A 12,331-nucleotide genomic window follows, 5' to 3' on the forward strand; every position below is an offset into this window, starting at 1 on the left:
ACAATGTGGAATGTGTGTCTGTGTGTAATATCTATAGCAATAACTCTCATTTATACGAAACAATAACATCCTTTGGTTTCGGTTGTTTCAGCATCTGCGATAGATAATAGATGATGTGGTAATTACTGCCCAGCAAAGACTAATAGGTCAGTGTGTTCTTCTTGTTTCTATATGTGGCTATACTCTCTGGTATTTTCAGGAGAAGGGTCAGTGTAGTTAGACCTCCAAGTTGTTTTCAGAAACTGAGAAGAGATAAAATAAAGTGTTCTAACGAGGTATCTATGACGGATTGAAGGTTACAACTAACATATATTATTATTATTTTTTTAAATTTCATTATATTTGTACCTTTTTCTGCATTTCTTTGTGATTAATTGTCAGTAGTTAAAACACTTACTGCAGGAAATGCAGTTATTATTATTTATTTTTTAAAGATTTATTTATGGTCTTTGTATGCCTTTGTTTAGAGAAAGGACAGTGGATAGAAGAGTGTGGGGTATGACATGTGGTAAAGGAGCCACAGGTCAGATTCTCCGCCTCCATACTAGGCCTGTCCCTGATTCATCAGATTTTGCCTTAAGTAGACTGAAAGTCAAAAGTTTTTTGACTTTGTTTTTTTTTTTGTGCTCGTTGATCCACATTCTCATTTGAGTTTAATCACATCATTAAACATTTTGTCTTCTCAACTTGGAATATCAATTTATTCTATGATAGGACATAGTTTTTCTCATTCATTAAGGTTTACAATAACGATATTACACATCTCTCTTACAGCAGGCGTACACACTAATGGCCCAGTATGTGCGGGTCAGACCACCAACAAACAAACAACTTAAATCCAGTAAGAGATATAATCCAAACACATTAGATCAGTAAACATCCACAGACCTGGATGAATCTCAGCTATTCCACTGATCTTTTGATGAGACTTGATAGCAGCCTATAACAGCCAATGAGAGCCTTTGTTGAAAGGAGGGAGGCCCTGTTCTGACGGCCGATTGCATGCTGCTGACTGACTCACATTAATGAGATTGATTTACAGTACGAGTGGTTTTCAGAACTGCACTAAAAGTATGAATAAGTTGATATTTATACCAAGATAGGCTATGAGTCATGAATTTTTTGGAGAATGTAACAATGTTACAATTCACTTAGCAGACGCTTTTATCCAAAGCGACGTACATCAGAGAGTAAGTACAACACTAATCCATTCATACACCGTCACCGAGGCAGCGGGAGCAATGCTGGGTTAAGTGTCTTGCCCAAGGACACATCGGACATGTTGCTGAGCTGGGGATCGAACCCTCGACTTTCCGGTTGAGAGGCAACGACCCTACCAATTGAGCCACAGCGGAGAAAACAGACATCTGTAAAATCAGATATTAAACACCCCAATATAGCTGTAATGGAATTATCCGTGTGATCGACTAGATGCTGGCAGTCGACTGATGCTCTTAGAGAGAAATGTCGAGTACTCTGCTATATGGTCAACAATATACAATACATACAATATGCACACACTAACCCACATGGCTACCGCCGACCAAGAAATGCAGTTATTAAGTTATAATTCTGACTGTTACTCGTCTTTTTCAGTCAACTACCTCTTCTCAATACTACTATGCACAAAGAAAGCTATGATGTTCAGTTCTTTAACATAATTGTAAGCTTGTTTTGTGGTTGTGTATTCTTCTTCTTTTTACTTATGATAAAAAAAAAAGTTGTATATGGTAAGTGGACTTGAGCTTTTATAGCACATTTCTACTCAAAGGGCTTTTACACCGCAGGTCACACCTACCCATTAATTCATACCCAGTCGCACAGAGGCTGCTGTGTAAATTGCCCATCACTATTAACTTATTCATTATTATTCAAGTTTTCTGTGTACTTTCTGTCTGTGCTGAAAGAACCTCATGTGGACTGTGATGGAAGGGCCAAAGAAGAAAACAGTTTTGGGATCAGATTCTGAGCCCACCTCGGATCTGAGAATGTTGCTCAAGAGAGCATTTGCTGAGCTGAAACAAGGCTATGTCCTGGGACCAGAGCCAAGGCCATTCATTAACAGAAAGTCTCAGGGTTTGCTCCACCCAAGGCCCTGCACAGTTTGGTGGTTTAGTGCTCTGGTCACACCTTAGCTAGCTGGCCCCCAGATCCAAATCTACTTTGCTCATTGAATTTATCACTTTCTGGATGTTTGTGGCTATCAATTTAACGAGTGGTTTATGGGATGTTTTAAAAACAAAGCTGCTAGAAGAAAAAGGCCACTTTAATGATTATCATTTGGTGGTACCACTTATGTTAGCCTGAGCCATTGTATCAGTAAATGAGGAGTTGGTTTTACTTGGGAAATTATTTTTTTATTGTTTTTATGCTGTAGGCTAAGAGGAGAGTCGCCAAATCAAAGACATTAGTGTCCTTCACTGCCAGCCTTTTTTCTCTGTCAACCTGTAATGACTTAGACCCTGCATCTCTCCACTATTAATTGAACACATGTTACATTCTTGTGGATAGAGTCAGTGGTGTAAGAAAGGAGTTTTAATCTTACACGTCACCCTCTCTTGTTACTGCATGTTTGCAACGTTCCACTGCATTTGTTTTCAAAGCTAATACTTCTCCTGTTGTGTCATTGTCTCTGTAGAAATGGTGGATGAAAGCCATGGTCCAGCTACTCCAGAAGATATATCCACCCTAGAGGAATTCATCCCAACCAGACTCATGAGTCTCACTCTGCTCAAAGTCTCAATAACCATCTCCATGGCTGAGTTCAACCTCCTTCACACACTGATGCCTATTATCATGGGGCAGAAGGTAGTGCACAGAAACTCTCAATATTTCACATCCTTACTGTATTTTCATCTTTGAGAACCTCTTTATAAATGGTCATTAGTGTCTGCCTGGAGATATACATAAGAAGGAAGACTAACGTGAACATTTTAAATTTAGAATGTATTCTTATATTCTTACTCTTAATCCCTTTATCCCACCTGACAGACAGCACTGGGCTCGGTCAACATACCAGTGTTCCAGCCGGTGCGCCCTTTACCTTCATTCCAAATCCAAGTGGAAAGGGTGAATGTTGAACACTCGGTGCCCATGTATGCCCCAGAGCTGGTCAGCACTGTCGTCAGTCTCAGCCAGCCCTCCGACAACTTACTACATCACTGCTATGCACACCTCTGCCTCAAGGTAAGCATGACAATATAATAATCATCTAAAATAAATGTTATGCCAGGTCTACTTTATTTAATTTTTTGGTACAATGAACTAAAGTAAAAAAAAAAGGGTGCTACTATAAGAGTAACCTCAGGAGATAGGGCAGTGTGGATGGTGGAACTATGTAGATTTACAACTATTAGTAGATAATGATGGTTCCTGAGGGGAATGAGGGAAACATTCTGATCATTAAAGTCTTCGGATGGATTAATTGTGTGGGCTTGTCTTCTGTTTATGCATTTACCCGAAAAAATCTTTTAAACTCATTCTTGAAATTCGAAAAGCTTTGATGTCAAGAACTTTACACTTTGCATTAAAGTTGTTTATTGTGTCTGCAAATACTATATGTGTCCAGCATTTAGACATTTGCATTCATTCATTTACCGAACTTTAAATATGTCTGAACATTTTGCATACATACATTTAAATGAAAGTGAAGGCAAAGTTGCATCTAATGGCTGCAATATCTGCTAAGATCATATCATCAATTCTATCTATTCATTTAGAATGGAGCCATTAATGAAATGGAGAATAAAGAGGGTTTAAACTCTGTATTTATAGCCTGTTTGGAGTACAGGATGTCCACCTAACTAGGTAAGCGTTGTTGCTCAGTAGTAGAATTGGTTGTCTATTTTTCAGAGGGTTAGCACTTTAATCCCCAGTCAATGCAGTCTACATGAAGTTTCCTCTAGCAAGACACTGAACCTCAAATTGCTCCCTGTAAAACAGCCAACTGTGTTTGAATCTGAATGAATGGGGTTAGTAAGTACTAATTGGCACTTTATATAGTATTCTCCGCAATCGGTGTATGGATTTATGTTTGAATGGGAGAATGTGATGTGTAATAGTTAAGCACTTAGAGTGGTCAGAAGACAAGTGTGTGTATGTCCATTTAGTGTTTGGTAAATTCAGCTTTATTACCCTTTAGGAAAATTCAGGAGTAATGTAAGGTGGCCCTGTCTGGCCTGGTTTGGCCTGTGCAGGATGTTTGTCGGACATCAAAGGGTCAATGAGAGGCTAACAGTCTACTGATAGGTGGCCAAGGATCCCATCTGTCCAATCAGCCCTCAGCATCTGTATCTGCAAAAGTACTAATCCTACCTCTGGATTTTGGCAGTGGGGACATGACAGGGTGGAGGTCATTCTCGCTGCAATTCAGCCACTTCAGGAAGTAGTTTGAAACCGTCATAAATTTCAGTTTATCTTAATCTGTGTTTTGTTGACACTGGCTGCCAAAACGGAGGTGTCTGTCTTGAAGATAGCTGTTAGCCATTGTATCACTTCCCATGGTTGTGGACAAGAACTCAAAGTAAGCCTGTGCTCTTAACAGCGAGGCCACTGACTGCACATATTCATACAATGCAACTTCATATACTACTCTGGTGTGTGATATGAATGTTCAATTAATTGTCATGTCGGTTATGTCCAAAGTTCTGTCTATCTGCTGTTGACCATCGGCACAGCAAAATGGTCCATGCCTTGACCTGCAGAGTTGAATGAAGCCTGCTCCTTACACATACAGCAGCTGCAAATAGGACAGCTGGGCCCAGCCATCATCTGCTACCTCAAATATTAAACTGGACTTCATCCATCATGGTCACTAATAGCATGTGCACATTAAAGTTGCCTTACGTTTAGCATTGTGAAAACCAGGATCTTAAATTTTGTGAATACATTTGTGACATGCGGTGCCACTTCAACACACTTTCTGTGTTGTGTGTTATTTAAGAGTATATCTCTCTTTTGGAGAAAATAAAGTACTTTAACACATTTAGTCCAGCATAACCTGACAATGTAACTGGAGCTCTGTGCTGTTAATTCAGTTGTAGCTTGAGTATAACTTCTCGCATTCAAGAGATCCTGTCGTTAATTAAGTTTTATTGCTGTTGCCCTTTTTGTACTCATTCCTTGTTGCTCTATTATTTTATTCTTTATACATAATATATGGTTCAGTGATGTATCCTGATAAAATCCCCCTATGGTGGTAATTGTACTCCTGCCAAGTGATGAAGTATTCCTTTTAGGAAAAAGTCACTTGGCATTCTTTCATATGCTTAAGTATACATGAAACTTCTTGAGGGTTCAGAATAAGGATATTTTAAACAGGGTGTAACATGTACTTTCTTGAAATCTATTTGTAAAGAAGTCAAGGATTGAATGTGGATTTGTTCTCTCTTCCTATGACTGCCAAGGACGGGGAGAGTGGAGATTTGACCATAGATACGTCTGCTGATGATAGATAGGGTCGTCTTTTGCGTCCCCTTTTTGCCTCCTGTTATCTTCCGCACACTTACTCCCTGTCTTTCTGTCATTTTCAGGTGTTTGGGTTCCAAGCAGACTTGACATGCCAGGACAATAAAGGAGGTTTCCTCCCTCTCATCTCCATCATTCCTTCCTTCAGCACTGCACTTTATGGGAAACTAATCCAGATGCCTGCATACTGGTGAGTTTATAGCACTTTTCATACGCATGGACATTTAAGTGTGCTCAGGGACAGGCACACTAGCTCTTGAGAACTGAAGTAATTAAATATAGCGTCCTTAGTGCCTGTATTTTAGATTAACAAATAAATCATCTTTATCTCACATCCGTCACATCCACTAAACAAAGTTGCGTGATCAGTTATTTGAAAAAAAGACTAGGGGTGAATTAACTCATGAATTAGGAGACAAAGACAAGATATTTAGGAATGAAGCCCAAGAAGGGAAAAACCAACACAGACAAAAATGACAAGCATGCATATATAAACTCAATTGCTATCATATATGCTTCATGAAATGAAGGCTATTTTATCTGTGGATGAAATTGTGACACTATTGCGAATGATTAACGAGTAATAGTTTGATGGGGGGTGCAGATGGCCTAGTGGTTAGATTGTGCCCTATGCACGGGAGCATTAGTCCTCCAAGCGGAGGGCCTGGGTTTAGAATAGAAAAGATAGACTTTATTATTTGAATCTTGTCATTCCCTACACTCTCTCCCCGGTTTCCTACTCTATCCGTTGTCCTATCAAATAAAGGCTTAGCCCAAAAATGAATCTGCATAAGACAAAGAGCTACATAATAACAGGGAAGGAGTCCAATCGCACATCATTGAACTACATTGTGTGCATGGTAATAGAACAGGAACGATGGGGGAGAAATCTGGAACAACGGGGCACCATGGCTAATGGCATTCAGTCATCAGCTAAAGAAAGAACTATAACAAAAGCATTGGCTACAACTGTCTCTCACCATTTTAAAGGCAGCGGAAAACCTCTTGGGAGACACCTGACACTATAGGATGTTGGAAAAAAATGAGAACCTCTGTGCTGATTAAGGAGAAACTCTGGAGATTGAGTTTAGCCCCTGCAAACACAGAAAACAACTACTGTGGTAGCAGAATTATTCACTCCATTGTTGTGTTTCGGCTTCAGTAATCAACATCTTGAAACACACACACACACACACACACACACACACACACACACACACACACACACACACACACACACACACACACACACGCTGCCCTCTCTCTCACACCTTGCAGTCAAAGTGCCTGTTAAAGCAGGAAACCTGTGCGAAAGCACTAGCTTGGGAATCGATTTCCCCCCATTAATTTCGATTTAAACATGTCACACAGCTGCAGACGTTTTGACTTTTCCTGAGTTCTTCTCCAGGCTAACGTTGAATCTACTGTACAGTGGTTAGCTGGCCACAGAGGGAACCGCACAGCTTTTCATAGCTTCATAGCTTTGACTGAGTGTGTCTGTAGAAAGAACCTGATTCCCTGTGCTCTCTGCTCCCAATAAGAGGCTGCTAGCTGCTTGTTTGATCTCCAGCCCCCACTCTTTTCTGCCCTGCCTGCCTCAAATAGTGGATTCAGATGTCAAACGGATGTTATTTTTCTTTCTGACAATCGCTAGATGTTTCTCGTCTCCTGAGAACCTTTCAGTTCAGTGCTCTCCCGTGGCTTTTCTTAAAGCCTAGACCGGCCCTTAGAAATAACAATTACAACCTCATAGAGTCCCCTTGACATGTAAAGGAAGTGCTCTGTTATACTTTGTGTGAAGGTTTTTGATATAATACAACATGTGCATGTCCAGTGAGAGCATACATCAGTAGTCACTATCTTTTTTTTTTTAATTAGACCACAGGACTTGTGGTTCTGATTCGTCAGATCGGGCCATTGTCGACTGATCGTCAAATTATTATTTTTTTCTTTAGCTCTTTGATCAATATTTGCAACATAAAGAGATTTACCAGGTCATTAAACTACTTGTTTTCTAGAGTTAAATAACATTTATTCTATGATAGGACTTGATACATCACTTTTTTCACCTCAATAAGTCTGCATTAAGGTAACCTCATAACCATATCACACATGTCCAATACAGAAGGCACACACACTGACGGCTACAGCAGCCACAATCTACGCATCTGTCAAACCACCACAAACCAAACAAACAATGATTTTTACCGTCTTTTAACTTACCATTTGAATATTTACTATACCCTCCCCATCTTAATATTTCTCCACACTTCAAATCCATTAAAAGATTTAATCCAAACACATTACACCTACAAAGATCTGTGGATTGCTTCAAATTTACCTCATTTGACAAATCACGGCTTTCATAACACAGTTTACAGCCTTTATTAGCCAATGACTGCCTGAGTTGAAAGAAGCTGCTTGCCCCTAATCTGACGGTTAATAGCACAGGTCTGTGCCAATGATATGGATATGCTGCTTCTTTCGACACTTTGTGGTGATTTCTTCATCCAAACACTAAGAGAATTGATTTAAAGTAGAAGTACAGTGGCTTTCAGAACTCTGCATTACAAGTATTAATTACATTATACGTATACCAAGTTAGGCTATGAGCCATTCATTTTATTTGGAGGCAGGCAAATCTATGTAAAGTTAGACATTGAGCACCCTGAACTGATCGTTGTGTTTCCACTGTGAGACTGAGGCTCTCTCAAACGTATGGAAGATTCGACAATTTGTGGTCAGCCCTATATGATGGCATTGTGATAATGTGTCAAACCCAAGATAATTCTACTGCCCTTAACAGTATCTTTTCACTTCTTGTCATATTTCTCCAGGGCTTTGACAAGTTAGAAGGCCTTTTGCATTTTCCAGCAGTTGCCTGTTGGTTTTTGCTGTCAGTCTCTTTTTAGGATGATAATAGCAGTGGGTGTATTGTTTAGGGTTATGAGGGCATAACCTGCCATGTCAAGCTTAAAGTGACTTATATTTGAACCTTTCCATCACAGCGGGAGGTATGACTCTCTTTCCTCATGACCCGTGTCGCTCTAGTCAAATTGGAATTAACCAGACCTGACAGGCCGTTGAAAGAATGGTGATGAGCAAGTTTGACAAAGAAGTAGAGGCAGTGGAGAAGAAATAGAAGAGCATTTGGAATTTCAAGGAAACGTGAAATAGTTGTAAACACAAAACCAAGAAAAGAAAAAGATGGTGAAGCCCTTTCATGCATTCCTGAAAATGTCAGGACAGTCTAACCCTATGTACAGTATGTATGTTGTTGCCTAATTACTTCCTCAAAAGAGAATAAAGTCAAACTCCCTCTGGGTTTCTTGTCTGTGTTCACACTGATGGACAGTGTATAATGTGTATAAAGTGTATAATGACATAGTGTCATCGCAAGACTTCAACTAACCAGACTTTCCAAATTGAAGAAAAGATTTTCTTTGGCCTTAAAAGCAGATAACAACAAAATACATTTTAAGATGCATGTTGTCACTTGAAATTGATTGATTGGATCTTGTTTTCAGATGTTTAGTAGCACCATCAGCTATATGTCGAACAGAAAATGACTGTTGAAACAGAAAGGAAGGGGCGGGGCAAGTGTGGAGGCAGAAGTTACTTTATTGTTATGCAAATTCAAACTCTTGAATACTTTTTACTTGGCATTTGCGTTTCTATAGTTTGTAATTCTTATTAAGAATTGAAATTGCTGTCAGGTTGTGGATCATTTCAATTACATTTTTATTATTTCAATTTTGATAAAAATGCTAAACAGCCTTTTTGTAGTTATTGTTTTAGAAATATTGAGCTTATAGTTACTAATAAAATAATCCATGTCTTTATAAAAAGTTCAACTGAGCATTTTTCCTCGGTATTGAAATAAGGAAAGCATTTAAAAGACACAGAACTGACTTTGTGTCATTTACCAGACATTTTAGTTTTAGAAAAGTTTGGTCATTACAACTCCAATGTGTTAATCATCAGCCCATCATTAATCTAATCATCATCTCTATGGCTCTGGCACTTGTTATGGTGAATGGGGCTTTCAATCAGTCTCCCAGTGTATTTAATGATATTTTTTTTGGTGTCTTGGCAGCATTTTACTAGTTGCATCATGTTGGTTGTGCACTTTCTTCTACACCCCAGCTTTGAAACATTCTGCATGCTTAACTCAAAATCTTCACCTGCTTAACCGTCTTTTTGTCAACAAAAAAAGGCAAATTCTCTGAAATGAACCATCATTCCTGTGAGTTAAAGTGCCTGCACCAGGCTGTACTTATCCGTCGTGAAAAGTCAATGCATGTTCAACCTGTTATCCCCTGCGAAAAATAAAAATAAAAAAAGGGAGGTGGGTGCGGTGTGTCAGAAGTGCCACCTGCGTTGTAATACCCAAAACCTAACCTCACACACTAACTTTGACACATGGACACACATTCAGGCACACACTTGCCTCTCACACTATATAATATTCCTTATACTGGGCCACCTGACAGCAGCAACAGATGGAGGCAGGCCAAGGCCGGGGCCCACCAACCAACCATCCAACCAACAAACCAGCAGCAGCCCAGTGTGGCTTGTCACATTGCAGGTCGTAATTCAACCCCATGGCAGCTTTTATGTGGTGATTTTAGCAGCCTCTTTTCCTCGGTCAGCCTTTTCTAAGGGGATAATTTCTTAAAGCATCTGGCATTACAGGTGCATTTTATATAGCCACAAAAAGCTGACTTGCCTTTCAAATGTTTCTGAATAGAAAATAAGTTTGGTTCTCCCTTGATATCTCATTATTGATCTAGCTCTGTTAAATTTTCAATAGTGAAGTTAAGTTTTATCCCTACCTGTAGTTCTATTTAATGTGAAAATGAGAAGTCCATTACTATGTCTGGAATGGTAGTCTAGACTCTAGATTAGCTCATGTTGTGATTTATGAAGGCTGCTTGAGGCATCTGAGGCATGAGGCTTCTGGTGTGATTGTAATGCCTCATTACTCCAGTTCATAGTTAGTCATGGCAAGCTGCTCCTGTTCTGTGTTCCCAAGCACAGTCAAGAACGGGAGGACAAATGCTCTCTGTGTTTTTCAGTGGTAAGCAAGAGAGATCCAAGTCAAATTTAGCAAATATATATGAACATTTGTTTGTGGTTTGAACATTCACTGTGGTTGTTACATTTGTGTACAAGCCATTTTGGTTTGCAATATCATTAAGTTATTGAATAAGGAGCTGCTGTTTTCTGGGAAAGTCCATTCCTGAGCTCTGACTCTTTCTCTTTCACAGTGACGGCTGGTGCCTTGCTCTCCTGGGTGGGCACGATTTCTGGCAGATGTATATCTTAATTTGTTAGCTTGATGCTAACACATACTTGAACAACTGTTAGCTGGCTAACAGAATTAGCATTGCGATAGTTTTTCACTTTGCAAACAATCTGTTTTACTATTTTACATACTTAACTGCAGGTCTGCTGTTCTTTTTAAATCAAGGTTGAAGACTCCCCTGTTTACAGCTGCCTTTCATTCATTGATTTTAATACATTTATTTTTGTAAGTTTTTCTAATACACCGGTAAGTCTCTGTATATTTTTGCTTCTGTCTTAGCTGTTTTTATTATCTCCTCTTTTTGATTTTTAGGGTTTTGATTCAATGATTTTTTCATGTCCCTTTTTAATCACTTTGTCTTCCCCTTGTTGTGATGTTTTTGATGTCTTGTTTGAAACACTTCTTAATCGCCTTGTTGCTGATATGTGCTGTATAAATACACTTGCCTTGCCTTAACAAACAGCACCATATGCACTTTTACTTACAGGCATATGTTTACTAAACTCTGTGGAGAACCCCAAAAAGATCCATCTTAATAAATAGTCAATGCTCAGATCAAGTGACGCTGCGTAACTTTCTCTTTAAGTCTCAGTTCATGGGACATGTCTCTCTGCTGCCTACTTTTGGGTGATGGTGTTAAATGCGTTCATGAGCACATTTTCCCTGCTCCTATGTCTTGTATTGAAGAGGAACAAATGTGCATGTGCAACGAGAGTTAGAGGAGACCCTGAGCACTGGATTCTAGTTCCCAAGACCAGAAACATGTCACATGTCACCAATCAGTAACTTTAGACTCGTAGAACCTATTAAATCTATACTTTTATTGCAGTTTATACATTTTACTCAATAACTACATTATATTAACCTTGTCCTTTTAAACGTATACATGTATGTATAGCCTATATTGAAAACTAATCTTGAAAAATCTTATTCAGCAAAGTTCTGTCATTGTCCTTGTGGGGAGTGGTTGGGCAGCACCCCAGCGCCCTCTATTGACCAGCCTCCACTGATATTACTAAGTGTTACAAACTTAAATAAACATGTTAGTGGTGGGGTCCTGACCAGCTTTTAGTTGTTACCGAAGGCTATTTATTAAGCAGTAGGCCGACATGGAAACAAATAATGACTCTGGGTAATTGAGGGCATAAACAACAAAAACTCTTAATGAAAACCACCTATCCTAAATGTAACAATTGAACCAAAATAAATAAACTGCCGGTACATCTAAATCCTTAAAGTCAATCAAAAATGATGACAGGCAGCTCAACCCTACTATTAACAAAAGAATGACCTAAAATCAAAGTCACTGATGAACACCAAAATCAAAGACTTTTGAAAACAGCTAACAACAGTTTTATTTGAACAAAGGTTTTGGTTAGGAGGCCTTTGAGTGAACAAGCTGCTGCTGTCAGTTCATCTCCAGTGAATTAGAAAAGACCTGGTCTTTGGGATTTCGATGTCCACATTCAGAACGGAAGACCAACAATCAACACACACAGCAGAGCACACACTCCCACACAGACACACAAAACAGTATGACAACTACTGATCCACAAC

General features: G+C 39.2%; 1 protein-coding gene across 1 annotated transcript in view; it reads left to right on the forward strand.

Annotated features, from left to right (window-relative positions):
• The window catches only part of LOC109987406 (intermembrane lipid transfer protein VPS13B), a 278,167-nt gene that overhangs the window by 41,190 nt on the left and 224,646 nt on the right, over positions 1 to 12,331 (forward strand). The window contains exons 14-16 of the mRNA XM_065957731.1: positions 2,639 to 2,808; positions 2,992 to 3,186; positions 5,532 to 5,656. Coding sequence (XP_065813803.1) covers positions 2,639 to 2,808; positions 2,992 to 3,186; positions 5,532 to 5,656 — 490 coding nt within the window. The remainder of the gene's footprint in view (positions 1 to 2,638; positions 2,809 to 2,991; positions 3,187 to 5,531; positions 5,657 to 12,331) is intronic.

Source organism: Labrus bergylta, chromosome 8, assembly GCF_963930695.1.
Source record: "Labrus bergylta chromosome 8, fLabBer1.1, whole genome shotgun sequence".
NCBI lineage: Eukaryota > Metazoa > Chordata > Actinopteri > Labriformes > Labridae > Labrus > Labrus bergylta.